The sequence below is a fragment of the Mobula hypostoma genome, chromosome 9 (genome assembly GCF_963921235.1).
Source record: "Mobula hypostoma chromosome 9, sMobHyp1.1, whole genome shotgun sequence".
Lineage (NCBI taxonomy): Eukaryota > Metazoa > Chordata > Chondrichthyes > Myliobatiformes > Myliobatidae > Mobula > Mobula hypostoma.
In genome coordinates this window covers 100,559,311-100,580,105 of record NC_086105.1, presented here as the reverse complement: position 1 = coordinate 100,580,105, position 20,795 = coordinate 100,559,311, and the positions used below count along the sequence as shown (strand labels likewise).

The 20,795-nt window shown below is 42.5% G+C and overlaps 1 protein-coding gene across 1 annotated transcript in view; it reads left to right on the top strand.

Moving 5' to 3' along the window:
- The window catches only part of gid4 (GID complex subunit 4 homolog), a 42,010-nt gene that overhangs the window by 6,911 nt on the left and 14,304 nt on the right, over positions 1 to 20,795 (top strand). Inside the window, exons 3-4 of the mRNA XM_063057382.1 lie at positions 2,821 to 2,928; positions 7,485 to 7,586. Of these exons, the coding sequence (XP_062913452.1) occupies positions 2,821 to 2,928; positions 7,485 to 7,586 (210 nt within the window). The remainder of the gene's footprint in view (positions 1 to 2,820; positions 2,929 to 7,484; positions 7,587 to 20,795) is intronic.

Sequence of the window (20,795 nt, the reverse complement as noted above, 5' to 3'; positions counted from 1 at the left end):
TGTGGTTATCTAAATTAATACTGTTTTACTGTTAATAGAAGGTTCTAATTCCCACTGCAGTGTTTCAATTTAGACTATGAATGCATCTCTTGCCCAAGCAGCAACAATCTCTAGAATGATCACTATTATTTTTGAAAGGTCCTTTCAATTTTAAATTGCTTTTTTTTTCCTGCCTAGTCAGAAAATCCATGAGCCAGAGAACACGTTTGGTTTATCTTTAGCAAATGGAGAATAGGGAGCAATAAGTTAAGAGTTTGGGAGAGGCAGGGATGGTGGAAATTAGAGGCCAATAGGAAATCTTTATTCTTGACCAGAATAGTATTGAAAAGGATCTATGGTAATAGAAAATTGCTTACACATTTTAGAGAATAGATGGATGCCGGTGGCTCTAGTCTTCTGTCTCTTATCAGACATTGAGGCCATGTGCATTGTGAGAAATAGTACACAAAACTCATTGTTTGTACTCCTTGATGCTCTTGAAGCTGCATACATATTCTTGGGCATGATTCCATACAAAATAATCTTTCTTTTGTTGTAGCATGGTAGTGCTAAATGTAAGGAAACATGATTGGGTCTGATTCTTCATTTGAGTTTCACCGTTGTCTCCAGAATAACTTAATGTAGAGCACTCAGGAAGAGAATGTGGCTGCTTTTGTCTTCCTAGTGTAGCTATCTACAAAAGGTTTGCTGATATTTTTGCACAGAACTCTGTAGTGTAGTCTAAATCTTACTTCAAAATAAGTAAAGCTTTTCAAACATGGAATGTTATGTACAATCACATCAGCTTTGGTAATAGTGCACTTTAATTCTAAACACTCTTTGTCAGTGCTGAGTTTTGTTCTGGTGACTATGGCCATTTGTAGTGTATACATTCCTCCACAGTGGCAATGCCTAAATCTATTATCTTAGAAGGTTACTTACTACTGCATCAGTATGAAGTTTTACCCCTCTTTTCCATAGCAGCTGCACTTCAGGTAAGAATTATTCTAGTCGCTCTGCAACACTGTTCTCTTAAGTGTTCGCTATATAATAGATTAGTGCAGTTGTAGATGGCAAAGTCACACCAAGATAAAAGGTCAATTACTTCCTTTACAATACTTCTTGTTTGTTTTATGTTAATACTTTCTCATTTACTTCCTACAATAGTATGTAGTAATTTATATTGTAAATTAATATAGTTGGTACCTGCATCAAATCAGTCTACTGTTAGGTTGTAAGAACAATACTAATTAACAGTTTGTAAAAGGTAAAATTGTATGAAAAGGTGTTGCCTTACAGTCTTTGTTCAACTATAATAACAATTTCTTGAGATTTTGAGAGTTTTAAATTCATCTACCAAGTTCTGTTTGGTTTATATTTCTTTGTCATCTTAAGCTTACTTGCTTTGTATCTTAACCATGTTTTATTCAAAAGCTTCTGCCTATTTTTTGACTGGATTCATAACAGTAGATGCTTGAGTTCTCAGCACTGGAAAGAGAGAAATAGACTTAACATTAAGTTGATGGTTTTTCCTTTACTGGAAGATTATATTAATATTAAACCTGTTTCTCTATGGATGAAATATTAATCCTGTTTCCCTATGTATGCTGCCTGGCCTGTTTAAAAACTTCTACTTTTCTCCATTTATTTTAACATGTGAGATAGCATGTTGTTCAGTACACTTTGTAAATGCCCAGGGCTCATTAAAGGTTCAACAAGAGAATTCCTTGTGTTTGTAACTACATCCATTAAAAATGACTTTTGTGAAAGAGGGAATCCTGAGACCAAAGACATTTTCCTTGTGCTGCAACATAGAACATAGAATAGTACAGCACAGTACAGGCCCTTCGGCCCACAATGTTGTGCTGACCTTCAAACTCTGCCTCCCATATAACCGCCACCTTAAATTCCTCCATATACTTGTCTAGTAGTGTCTTAAACTTCACTGGTGTATCTGCCTCCACCACTGACTCAGGCAGTGCATTCCGCACACCTACCACTCTCTGAGTAAAAAACCTTCCTCTAATATCCCCCTTGAACTTCCCACCCCTTACCTTAAAGCCATGTCCTCTTGTACTGAGCAGTGGGGGCCTGGGGAAGAGGTACTGGCTATCCACTCTATCTATTCTTCTTAATATTTCTCTTAATCTGAATCAAAATTGAGCAAAGTAACCATCTTGAACACACATGAATAGAATGATGCAATCTTTTCCTGCTTCTGTTCAAATACAAGTTGTTTTTTAAAATAAAACACTTTTTGTATGTCAAAATCCTTATAAGATGAAATTGTCTTCCAAGTTGGACGCCAAAGCTGAAATCTTAGGTTTGGGGTAATCCGAGTAACTGGACTCTCCAGCCAATGTACTTCCTGAAAGAAATACTGGCAAGGATGGGTCTGCTGCTTTTGAGAATGTGATATTGGATCTCCTTGAATCATTGTAGTAATGACAAGTACCATAACGAATGAATGGTGTCGAGGAGCTGCCTTTAGCCATTGCAGTCCCTACAATAAAATTTCCCTCAGTGCTGTTAAGTAGAGGTTTCCAGGATTTTGATCCTGCAATGATAATGTGAGGTGAGAATAATGAAGGAAAATCATCAACGTTTCTTCCTCATATATAATGTTTTGGATCTTAAATAAATCTACAACAATAAATTACCAGTAGAATTAGGTGAATAATTTCCCTCCCCCCAAATACTTGATAATCAGATTAACAGTATTGTTATAGTCTAACAGTAGATTAACAGTCAAGCAGTAGATTTTTTTGAGGTATAATCATATTGAGGGCAGAATATAATAAAAAGGTGTTGCTTTACACTCTTCAATTATTTTTCCTGCAGGAATATCCAACTCTTACTACTTTTTTTGAAGGAGAAATCATCAGTAAAAAACATCCATTTTTAACAAGAAAATGGGATGCAGATGAAGATGTAGATCGAAAACATTGGGTAAGTTTTACACTTTTTGGGATATTAATAACAGGATACTTAAGATGAGGGGCAAGTATTAGTCAATTTCAGAAGGGAACCTAGATAGTCCAGTGTCTGAAGCACATTTTTAGCTCCAGAGTGTGTATCTTTTGTGGCCAGGTTTCCAACCTGAAGCTCAATCTGTTGAATGGCCAAGCTTCCAGTCAAACTGTGAGAATTTAGGAAATGATCTTGAGAATAAATAGGTTGGATCCTGGGGTTTTATTTACATGAATAAAGTGTGAGGGCCATTAGGCAGCATATCTGTTCCTGGTCCACAAACAGTGCTATGAAAACGTGCACTCTCCCTGACATTGCGGATACCATTGTCTCCATCTCTGGCTCCAACGACCCCAGAAGGCTCCAGATCACGGATCCCACTGTCAGTAACTCTGATTCCAGCCACCCTAGATGCCTTCAGACCGTGAGCAATGCAGCCTTCGCCTTCAGCCTGACCTTGGCCAGCTCCATCTCCAGCCTGAGACCTTTCTCCTTGCCGCTGGGCCCTAGACTCTCAACCTAGGTCTTTCAGGCTCCCCTATCACCTGTTGGGTTCCCGGAGCCTCCCTCTTCCTCTCACTCTACAGTATCTTCACTGAACACTCCAACCCTCCCCTCTCCTCTGATGCCACCGACTCTTTCTCACTCTGATCTCAGCTGTCTACACCATTCCCTCTTACCTTCCCCTCTCTGAGGTGGAATGTTCTGTCCTCAACAAGGTCCTTAACTTTGACCGCTTTGCTGACACCTCAGTGACTTCTGTGACCTTCACGATGCCAAGCTCTTCTGTGTCGAAGCCCACTTCTTTGGCAAGTATTCCCTATCCCAAACCAATGATTCATTCTCCTATCATCCAATTCTCCTCTTTTTGGACACCACATTCTGGTTTTCTGCCTGCTCTGGATCTTTTCATCTCTAAATGCTGTCGGGACATCAACAATCTTGACTTCAGCAGTCCTCTTTCCCCTTCAACCTTACTGGCTCCAAATGCACAGCCCTCCAGTCTCTCTGCACCACTCCCAACCTCGCCACCAAACCTGCAGACAAAGGGGGTGCTGTTGTAGTCTAGTCAATTGACCTCTGCCTTGCTGAGGCCAGGTAACAACTCTCAGACACCACCTCTTACTTACCCCTTAAAAAGGACGCCACTCAGGACCATTGGGACATTGTCTTTGACACCATCTCCAACCTCATCAACTCTGAAGATCTCCCATTCACCTTATAGTTCCCTTGCCTTGCATTGCTCATTTCTACCTCCTACCCAAGATCTACAAACCCAACTGCGGGTAGATCCATTGCTTCCCCCTGCTCCTGCCCCACTGAACATATGTCCGCATACCTCAACTCCATTTTATCCCTCTTGGTTCAGTCCCTTCCCACCTACATCTGTGACACTTCAAATGCTCTCGATCCCCTCAACAGCTTTCAATTCCATGGCCCTAATCGTCTCATTTTCACCAGGGATGTCCTATCCCTATATGCTTCTACCCCCCGCCCTCCCATCAAGGAGGCTTTAAAGCTCTTCTTACTCAACAACAGACCAAACCAGTTCCCCTCCTCCACCCTTCTCTGGCATACTCAGCACTTTCTTTCGGCTCCTTCTACTTTGTCCAAACTGAAGGTGTAGCTATGGATACTATATGGGCCCCAGCATTACCTGCCTTTTCACTGGCTATGTGGAACAGTCCTTGTTCCAAGTCTTCCCCAGTACTGCTCCCCAACTCTTCCTGTGTTATATTGACAACTGCGTTGGTACCGCTTCATGTAGCCGTGCTGAGCTTGTCAATCTCTTGAACTTTGCCTGCAACTTCCACCGCGCCCTTAAAGTCATTTGGTCCATTTCAGACACCTCTTGATGTTTCTTGATTTCATGTCATTTCACATGACATTTCTCGATGTTTACCAATATCTATTATAAACTTTTAAACTCACATGGCTGTTTTGACTATACCTCTTCCTACCATCTCCCGCAAAAATGCCATTCCCATTTCTCAGTTCCTTCGTCTCCACCGCATCTATTCCCAGGATGAGGCTTCCTTTCCAGGGCATCAGAGATGTCCATTTTTAAAGAACAGGGTTTTCCTCCCTCCACAATTGATGCTGCTCTCACCCACGTCTCCTCCATTTCCTGAGCATCGTATCTTCCCACTGCCTTAACAGGGATAGAGTTCTTGTCCTCACCTACCACCTGATGAGCCTCTGCATCCAGCACATCATTCTCTGTAACTTCCACCATCTTTAATGGGACCCTATCGCTAAACATATCTTGACCCTCCTTCCCCACTAATCTTCCTCCTGGTACTTTTCCCTGCAAGTGACAGAGATGCTACACCTGCTCATTCACCTCCTCCGTCATCTCCATTCAGGACCCCAACACGGTCCTTCCAGGTGAGGCAACACTTCACCTGTCAATCTGTTGGGGTTGTCAACTGTATCCAGTGCTCTCAGTGCTGCCATTGGTGAGACCTGAAGTAGATTGGGGGACTGCTTTGTCGAACGCCTTTGCTTCATCTACAGAAGACAAGATTTCCCAGTGGTCAACTATTTCAATTCCAATCCCCCTTCCCATTCTGACATGTTGGTCCTGGTCTCCTTTACTGCCACAATGAGGCCACTCTCAGGTTGGAGGAGCAACACCTTGTATTCCATCTAGGTAGCCGCTAGTCTGATGGCTTGAACATTGATTTCTTCAGCCTTAGGGTAATTTTTCCCCCTCCCCTTCCCTCTTTAATTCCCACTTCTGCCTCCCCCCATCTCTTCTCTTCTCCTCACCTGCCTATCACCTCTCTCCTTCCAACTTTTTATTTCATCACCCCTCACTTTCCCACCTGGCTTCACGTATCTTCTAGTTTGTACTTCTTCCCCGCCCCCTTTCCCTTGTTCTGGCTTCTTCCCCCTTCCTTTCCAGTCCTGATGAAGGGTCTCAGCCCAAAATGTTGACTGTTTATTCATGTCCATGTATGCTGTTTGACCTGATGAGTTCCTCCAGCATTTTGTATGTGTGGCTCTGGATTTCCGGCATCTGTGGAATCTCTTGCATACTGTCTTGTCCTTCCTTCAACTGTCAGGTTTCTCAAGGTTTTATAGACACTGCTAATCACTGTAAAAAGCTGCAAAACCATTAAAATTAGAGACTGCTAGTCTTATTAAAACTTTTAAATTGGCGATGTTCCTCTAGAAGCCATATTAGTCTGGCTGCCATTAATCCAATGGGTTATATTGTTAAAATTTTAACATTTGACCTAAGCTTACTTATTCTGTAAGAGGTTGAAATTAGGCCTGTATTTTAGCTTTCTTTTTATAATGCAAGCCTTTTGTTCATTAAAGTGACAGGTGTTGATGCATTGAAATGATCAGTGCCGGGTGATTTCTGCAAGAGACTGAATGTAAAGTTTCTAAATTCCTCCCAACAGTATGTTTCAGCCTCAACCATATTACCTTTACAATTTGCTTATGAGACATTTCATGTAAATATGAATGTCATTGAGTACTAAATTAAAAATAAATCAAAGGAGAGATTTCATTGCTATTGATGTGGAACATTAGAAGCTGCTGGGCTAGTCTGGCACTTGAAACCAAAATTTGACGATAACAGAATTGGTGTTTAGCTGTAGGATAAGAAATTTAGAGAAACATGAGATACTGTAGATGCTGGAAATCTTGAGCAATACATGGAAAATGTTTGAGGAACTCAGCAAGTTAACAGCATCTATGGAGAGGGAATAAGTAGCTGACATTTCAAACTAGGACCCTTCATCAGGACTGGAAGGAAGCTGAGCAGAAGCCAGAATAAGGAGGTGTGGTGTAGGAGTACAAGCAGGCAGGTGATAGGTGAGGGAGAAGGTGCGTGGGAGAAGTTGGTTGAATTAAAAAGCTGGGAGGTGATAGGTTTAAGAGGTAAAAGGGCTGAAGAAGAAGGAATCTAATATAGGGCCTATAGATTAAAGGGAATGAGGAGGGGAGGTAGATGAGAAGTAAAGGAGTGAAAGGCTAACCTGAATGGGGAATAAATGAGGGGGGGGGAGGGGAGATTAATTACCTGAAGTTAAAGAAATCAATATTCATGCCATTAGGTTGGAGGCTACCTAGATGAAAAAGCACAAGTTGGTCAGCCAAAGACATGCTTTTCAAGAAACAGCAGATACCTCCACATGCATTGAACAATGAGGTTTTTTTTGTTCTGAAATATAGATTTAACACTTTTAACTGCAAGCGAATAAAGATGTCTGATATAGGAACTAACCATATGGACATGGTTTGGTAAATAAATCTCTGGAAGCAAATTTTCAACTAGTGTCTTTTTCAATGTATAACAGAATAGAACCCAATAAAATTGCCCCATATGTGAACTGTTTTCTTACTGAATTCACTCTGGGGCCATTTCATTCTGAATTATAATCACTTTGGGCAGCTTTCAAGGATTGTACACTTTCAATTTCTTGTCTCCTGGAATAGTATAAGATTTGATAATTACTGTTTCTGTAATTTAGCTTTATCTTGTAATTTTCCAGCATATGTTTTTTTTTATTTTTCAGGGGAAATTCTTGGCATTTTACCAATATGCAAAAACATTTAACTCAGATGAGTTTGATTATGAAGAATTAAAGAACAGTGACTTTGTCTTCATGAGGTGGAAGGTACAAGGATTATTTAATTATGTGTGTTGAAGACAGTTTTACTCTTAATGAATCAGAGACCAAAATTTAGCACTCTGGTTTACAATAGACTAAAGCCAAAATAAAATTATTAATGTACTTTTAAAACTACATCAGTTATGACTATGAACAAATAAAAGGTCTGATAAGTTTCCAAAGGATATATTCAAAACTTTTCCACAGCCTAATGCATAGCTCATAGGCTGAGTAAAGTTATCCATTCTTGTAATTGTTTCCCTTCTTTCCTGACCTCGACTCTCCCATTGCGCAATTTTATGGGAGTTACGTCTTTGTGATAGTTTAAGAGCTTGATCCTGCATGAGGATATTAGTGGGCTATTTGAAACTTGAATTCGGGATTATCTTGTTCACAAGGATAGATTTTCCTTCTGGACTCTTTAATTAGTGATCTGGAACAGCAACCTTGATTTATTTCATTTTCCCCCATTTGTGATGTCTTGACCTGTCATCTCCTAGGGATTAAAATGGGGAGGATTTGAATACAATCTGTTGATACATTGGTAATTCTGCTCTCAACAGAAGAATTATAAGTAAAAGTGCTGTCTCTGTTGAACACATTTCCACATAAAAACATTTTTCCAATGTCATTCAAATTTCATTGAGTGTTGGGTGCCGACTGTTTGGATTGATGCTTGTGTCCAAGCACAGCTGGTGATCATGTGATAGCAGGAATAATAACAATCGTATCTGCGGTACTCTGGAAATTGACCACTAGCATACTGAGTGACTAATATTTTTATTTAAGATCCAACACATTCTTTCTATGCAGTCTGTTGAACGGGATGACAGTAATTTACTGGTAGTAACATAATTGAGATTTCCACCTTTACTGTGCTACTGTGACCTCAGTGGAAGTACAATTGCATAATAAATAAGACCTGTTTCCAAACCTCAAGAAACTGAGCAATTTCAGCTGTCACTATTTCCCTAAAAATGTAGCATTGATATAGATTTGTTCCTCCTTTAAAGGGGAGGAGATAACCCAGGATGAGAAAAATATCAATTGGAAGAGCACTTGCGTAGATGTAAACACTGAGGAGCAAATGTTTTCAAGTGAATCTTGATCTAATTCCGTGATGTACAAAGTATGCAGTTGATGTGTTTATACAAGATCAATTAAGTGAGAAAACTTTATTGGGGGGGAAAGCAGGAAGTTGTAATCATTCCAGGGCAAACTATTCTGCTCTGTGCAATCTCCATTTTGAAGAGCTATGTAGCCAAGTATTGCTGCTTTGAGATACCTCCTCATAGTCTGTTGCAGAGGAATGAGACTATATTGTAGATTAGTGATGGCACAGTCTCTATTGCTATTTTTTATCTCTTAACAATACTATAAATCTAGTTTTTATCTCTTCAATGGCCCAAAAGTAAATCCCAATCAAGATCAGGGTCATTTGGTTTCATAGAACATAGAATAGTACAGGCCCTTTGACCCACAATGTTGTGCCGACCCTCAAGCCGTGCCTCCCATATAACCCCCACCTTAAATTCCTCCATATACCTGTCAATAGTCTGTTAAATTTCACTAGTGTACCTGCCTCCACCACTGACTCAGGCAGTGCATTCCACGTACCAACCACTCTCTGAGTAAAATAACCTTCCTCTAATATCACCCTTGAACTTCCCACTCCTTACCTTAAAGCCATGTCCTCTTGCATTGAGCAGTGGTGCCCTGGGGAAGAGGTGCTGGCTGACCACTCTAACTATTCCTCTTAATTATGTTGTATACCTCTATCATGTCTCCTCTCATCCTCCTTCTCTCCAGAGAGTAAAGCCCTAGCTCTATTAATCACTGATCAGAATGCATACTGTCTAAAAACCAGGCAGCATCCTGGTAAATCTCCTCTGTACCCTTTCCAATGCTTCCACATCCTTCCTATAGTGAGGCAACCAGAACTGGACACATTACTCCAAGTGTGACCTAACTAGGTCTGCATCATTACAAGCTGCATCATTACGTCGCGACTCTTAAACTCTGTCCCTCGACTTATGAAAGCTAACACCCCATAAGCTTTCTTAACTACCCTATCGACCTGTGAGGCAACTTTCAGGGATCCGTGGACATGTACCCCCAGATCCCTCTGCTCCTCCACACTATCAAGTATCCTGCCATTTACTTTGTACTCTGCCTTGGAGTTTGTCCTTCCAAAGTGTACCACCTCACACTTCTTCGGGTTGAACTCCATCTGCCATTTCTCAGCCTGCTTCTGCATCCTATCAATGTCTCTCTGCAATCTTCCACAATCCTCTACACTATCCACAACACTACCAACCTTTGTGTCATCTGCAAACTTGACAACCCGTCCTTCTACCCCCACATCCAGGTTGTTAATAAAAATCACGAAAAGTAGAGGTCCTAGAACCGATCCTTGTGGGACACCACTAGTCACAACCCTCCAGTCCGAATGTACTCCCTCCACCACAACCCTCTGCTTTCTGCAGGCAAGCCAATTCTGAATCCACCTGGCCAAACTTCCCTGGATTCCATGCCTTCTGACTTTCTGAATAAGCCTACCATGTGGAACCTTGTCAAATGCCTTACTAAAATCCATGTAGATTACATCCACTCCCCTCATCTATATGCCTGGTCACCTCCTCGAAGAACTCTTATCAGGCTTGTTAGACACGATCTGCCCTTCACAAAGCCATGCTGACTGTCCCTGATCAGATCATGAGTCTCTAAATGCCCATAGATCCTATCTCTAAGAATCTTTTCCAACAGCTTTCCCACCACAGACGTAAGGCTCACTGCTCTATAATTACCCAGACTATCCCTACTACCTTTTTTGAACAAGGGGACGATATTCGCCTCCCTCCAATTCTCCGGTACCATTCCCGTGGACAACGAGGGCATAAAGGGCCTAGCCAGAGGCTTAGCAATCTCTTTCCTCGCATCGTGGAGCAGACTGGGGAATATTCCTTCAGGCCCTGAGAACTTATCCATCCTAATGTATTTTAACAACTCCAACACCTCCTCTCCCTTAATATCAACATCAACCTCACTTGTATTGTCCTCACCGTCATCAAGTTCCCTCTCATTGGTGAATTCTGAAGAGAAGTATTCTTTGAGTGCCTCGCTCACTTCTACAGCCTCCAGGCACGTCTTCCCACCATTATCTCTAATCGGTCCTTCACTCCTGTCATCCTTTTGTTCTTCACATAATTGAAGAATGCCTTGGTTTCCTTTTACCCTACTCCCCAAGGCCTTCTCATGCCCCCTTCTTGTTCTCCTCAGCCCCTTCTTAAGCTCCTTTCTTGCTTCTCTATATTCCTCAATAGACCCATCTGATCCTTGCTTCCTAAACCTCATGTATGTTGCCTTCTTCCACCTGACTGGATTTTCCACCTCACTTGTCACCCATGGTTCCTTCATCCTACCATTCTTTATCTTCCTCACCGGGACAAATTTATCCCTAACATCCTGCAAGAGATCCCTAAACATCGACCACCTGGCCATAGTACATTTCCCTGCAAAAACATCATCCCAATTCACACCCGCAAGTTCTAGCCTTATAATTTGCCCTTCCCCAATTAAAATTAAAAATTAAAAATTAAAAATTTTCCTGGCCTCTCTGATTCTATCCTTTTCCATGATAATGCTAAAGGCTTGGGAGCGGTGGTCACTGTCTCCCAGATGCTAACCCACTGAGAGATCTGTGACCTGACCCAGTTCGTTACCTAATACTAGATCCAGTATGGCATTGCCCCTAGTCAGCCTGTCAACATACTGTGACAGGAATCCATCCTGGACACACTTTACAAACTCTGTGCCATCTAAACCATTAGAACTAATCAGGTGCCAATCAATATTAGGGAAGTTAAAGTCTCCCATAACAACCCTGTTATTTTTGCACCTTTCCAAAATCTGCCTCCCAATTTGCTCCTCTGTATCTCTGCTGCTACCAGGGGGCCTGTAGAATACTCCCAATAGAGTAACTGCTCCCTTCCTGTTCCTGACTTCCACCCATACTGACTCAAAAGAGGATCCTGCCACATTACCCACCCTTTCTGTAGCTGTAATAGTATCCCTGACCTGTAATGCCACCCCTCCTCCCCTTTTTCCCCTCTTCTCTATCCCTTTTAAAGCACTGAAATCCAGGAATATTGAGAATCCATTCTTGCCCTGGTGCCAGCCAAGTCTCTGTAATGGTCACTATATCATAATTCCATGTATGTATCTAAGCTCTCAGTTCATCACCTTTGTTCCTGATGCTTCTTGCATTGAAGTACACGCACTTTAGCCCTTTACCTTACTACCTTTTGTTACGTACCCCGTAACTGGGTTGCCAAACCAGCAGAAATGGACCACTCAGTTGGAGTCTGGATTACTGGAACTAAGAAAGTTTTATTAAAGAAGTAAGCAACACAGTACTCTAATAGTAAGGATATAAATGCAACAGGTTAGCAATGAATAAACACACATGTACACAGAACTAGGATAATAGGATCAATCAAGCTCTATCGCAGTCTAGGGGTAAATGACCAGTTTCAAGTGACGCAAAGTTCAGTTCAATTGAGTTCAGTTCAATTCACAGCAATCACTGTTGTGCCGTTGGGGGCGGGGGGGGAGAGAGAGAACGAATGAATATTCAAATCGGATTCCAAACAGACCTTCGATATTCCTCGCAGTCAGCTTTCGGGCGAGCCCTTTGTAATGTCTTCCGAGGTCACCGACTGTGACCCCTCTGTTCCAGACACGATCGTTCTTCAGCGGTGAACCCGGCACCCAGGCAAGGGCGGACACACACCAGGTTCCTGCCGACCGTATCTTTCTACCCTGTGCGTCTATGGCTGGTCCCGCGACCAGACCTCCAAAACTGCCACCTACTTGTGGGGGCGCACCGCTTCCAGGGTCTCGTTACCTCGTGGTGTCGTGTGTGTTGTCTTAGCGAACCTGCCCCTTTTTATCCCCCTGCTGGGGTATCGCCTGTCCATCACACTTCAAACAGTTCAGGGTTCAAAAGGAGCCGGTCTTGACAATACTCAGACCGGTGTCTCCTTCCATTAAACTCTCTCGTCTCTTCATTAACATTTCCAAATGCTGCTCCATTGTCTTACTTATCTCTCTGTCCTGAAGACAGGTGGTAGATCAACTGTTGATCCCACTGGTGCTAGCACAGGACAGTTAACATCTTAGTCTAGGTGTACTTTTGTAACCCTCTTTCGTCACACTTTACACCCTTTATTCTGCTTCTCCTTCCTCAAAGCCTCTTTATATGTTAGATCTGGCTTTACTTCATGCACTATACTTGCAGTTCTCGCATGACCTTTATCCTTCTCCGCCATTTCTAAAGACTTATTCAAATTTCTGGAACAGCCTCGCTGCTTAACATTTGGTTGGTAGCAATTGGGGGGGGGATTTCGAGGCAGGGTGTTTTTGCTGCCCTATTTAAGTAGATCCTCCGAGGTTGGCCTTTCCTGGTACAAATTTATTTTTGTCCAGGAGGGCCAAGAGGAGGGACTGTTAGAGTAATTTTTAGGTTTAGGTCATTTCAGAATAAGACCATAAGACACAGGCCAAATGGCCTAATTCCATCATGGCTGATTTATTATCCAGCTCAACTCCATTCTCATGCCTTCTCCCTGAAACCTTTGATTTTCTTACTAATCAAAAACCTATCAACCTACGCTTTAAATATACCCAATGATTTGTCCTCCAGCCAGCTATGGCAATACATTCCATAGATTCATCACCATATGGCTAAAGAAATTCCTCCTCAGCTCTATTACAAAGAGGTGTCCTTCTACTCTGAAGCTGTTCCCTCTGGACCTAGACTCCCCTACTTAAGAGAACATTCTCTCCACATCTACTCTCTAAGCCTTTCAATATTCAGAATGTTTCAATGAGATTCCCTCTCACTCTTTTAAACTCCAGTGAGTACAGACCATCAAACACTCGTATATTAACTCTTTCATTCCTGGAATCAATCTTATGAGCCGCCTCTGGACCCTCTCCAATGCCAGCATATCCTTTCCTAGATAAGGGGCCCTAACTACTCACAGTACTCTTAAGTGTGGGCTGACCAATGCCTTATAAAGCCTCAGCGTTACTTTCTTATTCCTTATTTTTATAGTTTAGTCCTCTTGAAATGAAAACATTGCATTTGCTTCCTTACCACTGACTCAACCTGCAAGTTGATCTTCAGGGATCATGCACCTCTAATTTCTGAATTTTCTCCCTGTTTAGAAAATAGTCTAATAAGCCTTTATTCCTTCTATCAAACTGCAGAACCATACACTTCCCTACACTATACTCTACCTGCCACTTCTTTGCCCATTCTCCCAATCTGTCTAAGTCCTTCTGCAGACTCCCTGCTTCTTCAACACTATCTACCTCTCCACCTGTCTTCGTATCATTCACAAACTTGACACAAAGCCATCAATTCCATCATCCAACTCATATGTGAAAAGAACCGGTCCCAAGTCCAAACCGTGTGGAACACCACTAGTCACCAGCAGCCAACCAGAAAAGGCCCACTTTATTCCTACACTTTACCTCTGTCACTCAATTTTGTATCCACGTTAGTATCTTTCCAATAATACTATTCTCTGGTTTAGCAGTTTCATAGAACATAGAACATAAAATAGTACAGCACAGTACAGGCCCTTCGGCCCACAATGTTGTACCGACCCTCAAACCCTGCCTCCCATATAAGCCCCCACCTTAGATTCCTCCATATACCTGTATAGTAGTCTCTTAAACTTCACTAGTGTATCTGCGTCCACCACTGACTCAGGCAGTGCATTCCACGCACCAATCACTCTCTGAGTAAAAAACCTTCCTCTAATATCCCCCTTGAATTTCCCACCCCTTACCTTAAAGCCATGTCCTCTTGTATTGAGCGGTGGTGCCCTGGGGAAGAGGCACTGTCTATCCACTCTATCTATTCCTCTTATTATCTTGTACACCTCTATCATGTCTCCTCTCATCCTCCTTCTCTCCAAAGAGTAAAGCCCTAGCTCCCTTAATCTCTGATCATAATGCATACTTTCTAAACCAGGCAGCATCCTGGTAAATCTCCTCTGTACCCTTTCCAATGCTTCCACATCCTTCCTATAGTGTTGTGACTAGAACTGGACACAGTACTCCAAGTGTGGCCTAACCAGAGTTTTATAGAGCTGCATCATTACATCGCGACTCTTAAACTCTGTCCCTCGACTTCTGAAAGCTAACACCCCATAAGCTTTCTTAACGACTCTATCCACCTGTGAGGCAACTTTCAGGGATCTGTGGACATGTACCCCGAGATCCCTCTGCTCCTCTACACTACCAAGTATTCTGCCATTTACTTTGTACTCTGCCTTGGAGTTTGTCCTTCCAAAGTGTACCACCGCACACTTCTCTGAGTTGAACTCCATCTGCCACTTCTCAGCCCACTTCTGCATCCTATCAATGTCTCTGTGCAATCTTTGACAATCCTCTACACTATCTACAACACCACCAACCTTTGTGTCGTCTGCAAACTTGCCAACCCACCCTTCTACCCCCACATCCAGGTCGTTAATAAAAATCACGAAAAGTAGAGGTCCCAGAACAGATCCTTGTGGGACACCACTAGTCACGATCCTCCAATCTGAATGTACTCCCTCCACCACCACCCTCTGCCTTCTGCAGGCAAGCCAATTCTGAATCCACCTGGCCAAACTTCCCTGGATCCCATGCCTTCTGACTTTCTGAATAAGCCTACCATGTGGAACCTTGTCAAATGCCTTACTAAAATCCATATAGATCACATCCACTGCACTACCCTCATCTATATGCCTGGTCACCACCTCAAAGAACTCTATCAGGCTTGTTAGACACGAGCTGCCCCTCACAAAGCCATGCTGACTATCCCTGATCAGACCATGATTCTCTAAATTCCTATAGATCCTATCTCTAAGAATTTTTTCCAACAGCTTTCCCACCACAGACGTAAGGCTCACTGGTCTATAATTAACCCGGACTATCCCTACTAACTTTTTTGAACAACGGAACAACATTCGCCTCCCTCCAATCCTCCGGTACCATTCCCGTGGACAACGAGGACATAAAGATCCTAGCCAGAGGCTCAGCAATCTCTTCTCTCACCTCGTGGAGCAGCCTGGGGAATATTCCGTCAAGCCCTGGGGACTTATCTGTCCTAATGTATTTTTACAACTCCAACACCTCCTCTCCCTTAACATCAACATGCTCCAGAACATCAACCTCACTCATATTGTCCTCACCATTATCAAGTTCCCTCTCATTGGTGAATACCGAAGAGAAGTATTCATTGAGGACCTCGCTCACTTCCACAGCCTCCAGGCACATCTTCCCACCTTTATCTCTAATCGGTCCTACCTTCACTCCTGTCATCCTTTTTTTCTTCACATAATTGAAGAATGCCTTGGGGTTTTCCTTTACCCTACTCGCCAAGGCCTTCTCATGCCCCCTTCTTGCTCTTCTCAGCCCCTTCTTAAGCTCCTTTCTTGCTTCCCTATATTCCTCAATAGACCCATCTGATCCTTGCTTCCTAAACCTCATGTATGCTGCCTTCTTCCACCTGACTAGATTTTCCACCTCACTTGTCACCCATGATCCCTTCACCCTACCATTCTTTATCTTCTGCACCGGGACAAATCTTGCGATGTAACCCTTACATCCCGCAAGAGATCTCTAAACATCGACCACATGTCCATAGTACATTTCCCTGTAAAACATCATCCCAATTCACACCCGCAAGTTCTAGCCTTATAGCCTCATAATTTGCCTTTCCCCAATTAAAAATTTTCCTGTCCTCTTTGATTCTGTCCTTTTCCATGATAATTATAAAGGCCAGGGAGTGGTGGTCACTGTCCCCCAGATGCTCACCCACTGAGAGATCTGTGACCTGACCCGGTTCATTACCTAGGACAAGATCTAGTATGGCATTCCCCCTGGTCGGCCTGTCCACATACTGTGACAGGAATCCATCCTGGACACACTTAACAAACTCTGCCCCATCTACACCCCATGGAACTAATCAGGTGCCAATCAATATTAGGGAAGTTGAAGTCACCCATGATAACAACCCTGTTATTTTTGCACCTTTCCAAAATCTGCCTCCCAATCTGCTCCTCTGTATCTCTGCTGCTACCAGGGGGCCTATAGAATACCCCCAGTAGAGTAACTGCTCCGTTCCTGTTCCTGACTTCTACCCATATTGACTCAAAAGAGGATCCTGCTACATTACCCACCCTTTCTGTAGCTGTAATAGTATCTCTGACCAGTAATGCCACCCCTCCTCCCCTTTTTCCGCCCTCTCTATCCCTTTTAAAGCACTGAAATCCAGGAATATTGAGAATCCACTTCTGCCCTGGTGCCAGCCAAGTCTCTGTAATGGCCACTACATCATAATTCCATGTATGTATCCAGGCTCTCAGTTCATCACCTTTGTTCCTGATGCTTCTTGCATTGAGGTACTCACATTTCAGCCCTTCTACCTTACTGTCTTTACACCGTTTATTCTGCTTCTCTTTCCTCAAAGCCTCTCTGTATGTTAGATCTGGCTTTACTCCATGCACTTCTTTCACTGCTCTATTGCTCTGGGTCCCATCCCCCTTGCAAATTAGTTTAAACCCTCCCGAACCATGCTAGCAAACCTACCTGCAAGAATATTGCCCCCCCTCGAGTTCAGGTGCAACCCATCCAATCTGTACAGGTCCCACCTTCCCCAGAAGAGATCCCAATGATCTAAAAATCTAAAACCCTGCTCCCTGCACCAACTCCTCAGCCAAGCATTCAACTGCCATCTCCTCCAATTCTTACCATCACTGTCACGTAGCACTGGCAGCAATCCTGAGAACGTCACCCTTGAGGTCCTGTTCTTCAGCCTTCTGCCTAATTCACGAAACTCACACTTCAGGACCTCATCCCTCTTCCTGCCTATGTCGTTGGTCCCAACATGTATCACGACTTCTGATTGTTTCCCCTCTTGTACCAGGATGTCGTGCATGTGTGATACCTTGTAAAAGGCTTTCAGAAAGTCCAAGTAACCATCCATTGATTCTCCTGTCTTTCCTACCTGTTATTTACTCAAGAAATTTGAATAGATTTGTCAGGCAAGGTTTCCCCTTAAAGAAACCGTGCTGATTTCAGCTCATTTTATGTTGTGTCTCCAAGTACCTGAAATCTCATCCTTAAATATGGACTGCAAAATCTTGCCAACCACTGAAGTCAGGCTAACTGACCTATAATATCCTGTATTGTGCCTCTCTCCCTTAGAATGGAGTGATATTTGCAATTTCCCAGTCCTCCAGAATCAAGTGATTCTTGAAAGATCACTGTTAATGCCTCCACAATCTCTTTATCTACCTCTTTCAGAACCCTGGGGTGTAAGGACAGAGTGTGCCACTGTGCTTGTGTATTATTGCTGAAATACCTTAAATTAATTCTGTTTCTCTTTTTAAAAAAAAAGCAGCAAGAAATAATAATCAGTGCATCTTGCATTTATATTCCTGTATTTCATCTTCTCTATTATATTCCCCAAAATTTAATAATCTTATTGATTAACATCAATGACTTTCTTATAGTCCTTTATGTACTGTGTGTATTGACTTCTGCCCATTTACCACCTCTATTCAGGGCCCCAAAATGTCCTTCCAGGTGAGGCAACACTTCACCTGCAAATCTGTTTTGGTTGTCTACTGTATCCAGTGTTCCCGATGCAGCCTCCTCTACATTGGTGAAACCAGGCATAAATTGGGGGCTGCTTTGTCGAGCACCTCCGCTCCATCCACCAGAAGTGAAATTTCCTGGTGGCCAACTATTTTGATTCCTATCCTCATTCCCATTCTGACATGTCAGTCCATGGCTGCCTCTTTTGCCATGATGAGCCCCCTCTCGGGGTGGATGAGCACACCTCATTCTGTCCTGATGGCATGAACATAGATTTCTCTTTCTGATTTTAAGAAATTCCCTCCCCTGTCCTTCTCCCTTTTATTTCTTATCCTGGCCTCTTGCACCTTCTCCTCACCTGCCTAACACCACCTCCCTGGTGACCCTTCTCTTCTTTGTCCCATGGTCCACTCTCCCCTCCTATCAGATTCATTCACCTTTCCCACCTACCTGGCTAGTCCTTCTTCCCCTCGTCCCACCTCTTAATCTGGTGACTTCTCCCTTCCTTTCAAGTCCTGAAGAACTGTCTAGCCCGAAACATCAAATATTTGTTCATTTCCATAGATGCTGCCTGATCTGAGTTCCTCTAGCATTTTGAGTGTTTCATTATACATGGAAATTGAACTTTTAGGTGCATAACTGATTACAGAACTATTACCTAGTACATTTTGCCTTTTAATGGAAAAATAATGCTCAATTTTGAAATGAAGATTTTAAAAATAATATCTTTGTTGTTTTGCCCTGTATAATAGCCTTGTTGCTGTCAGATGTATATACTAATGTTGTAATAGTTTGTGCACCCTTGAGTGATTCTGGATGCTAAATGAGTTATATGGATAGTGCCTCTATGTTGCTAGGAAATAGTAGCAGCAATTATTTAGTATTGAGGGGAAATTATCAAAATTAAACTGTAATGTGGACTCATATGTATCTTGGCCCAGATCTGTTTTCATATATTCTCTCAGAAGTATCTGCAGCAGTTCCTGGATTGCCTGATATTGTGCTTTGTGGTTGTAGCTGAGTATCAGAACTAAGTTCTGTTTGTTTTTTAGGACTTCCCAATACAAATCAAAACAAATTTCCATTTTAGCTTGACCTTTTTTTAGTATGTGTGCTATGAAAATTACTTAATTGTCCTTGTGCAGAAGTTTGAAGTAGCCCCGGAGACATTGATTTTAGATGAACATGCTATTTAAATCTTTTTTTATATATCCATTGTAGCATCAATATATTTTAAAGTAACTCCTGTTCTTCACCTCAATGGGCATGTGTTCCTTGGTCTTCAGGCACAAACTGACTGATGAATTTGGGTGGGAACCTATTCCTCTTTATTTTCACTGTGGCCTGCAGGAAAACAAAGGCAAATGTGAAAGGTCCACAAAAGTACTTACTCAAATTATCTGTTCAATTTCTTTCTCTTTCATGGCAAAATTCTTGCATTTACTTGTTATTAACCTTTATTGGTACAACTGAATTTAGAAATGCATTATGTGATGAAGCTCAGGTTGTTGTACCATCACATCCAGTGTAATCTTCAGAGTGCCCCTTGAGAAAAATATTTATTTCGTTGATAAATAGCACTGCCAGAAAATAACAGTTCATGTAATAATTTTTTTTAATTGGGGTTGTAACTTCATTTATTTTAGTGTTTCAGGTTGAAGTTAGGTAGATATTAGAAGAAACTTTAAGAAGTCACCATCAAGAGATTGCTACAAGCTTGAGATAAGAATTCTGTTGAACTCCTAATGGAGGTGTTTAAGTTTGTAGTTTTCTCTTCCTGGATTGCAAGGTTATCTTTAACAATTTACTTAACTAATCTAAATGAAACAGTAACTGAATTTTGGAATGCACACGAAATGCTGGTGGAACACAGCAGGCCAGGCAGCATCTATAGGAAGAGGTACAGTCGACGTTTCAGGCTGAGACCCTTCGTCAGGACTAACTGAAAGAAGAGATAATAAGAAATTTGAAAGTGGGAGGGGGAGATCCGAAATGATAGGAGAAGACAGGAGGGGGACAGATGGAGCTAAGAGCTGGAAAGTTGATTGGTAAAAGGGATACAAGGCTGGAGAAGGGAGAGGATCATGGGACGGGAGGCTAAGGGAGAAAAAGGGGGAGAGCAGCACCAGAGGAAGATGGAGAGCAGGTAAGGAGTTAGTGAGAGGGACAGAGGGAGAAAAAAGAGAGGGGGGGGAGAAAATGGATGGGGTAAGAAGGGGAGGAGAGGCATTAAAGGAAGTTAGAGAAGTCAATGTTCATGCCATCAGGTTGGAGGCTACCTAGATGGAATATAAGGTGTTGTTCCTCCAACCTGAGTGTGACTTCATCTTGACAGTAGAGGAGGCCATGGATAGACATATCAGAATGGGAATGAGACGTGGAATTAAAATATGTGGCCAGTGGGAGATCCTGCTTTCTGTGGCGGACAGAGCGTAGGTGTTCAGCAAAACGATCTCCCAGTCTGCGTCGGGTCTCACCAATATATAGAAGGCCGCATCGGGAGTACTGGACGCAGTATATCACCCCAGCCGACTCACAGGTGAAGTGTCACAT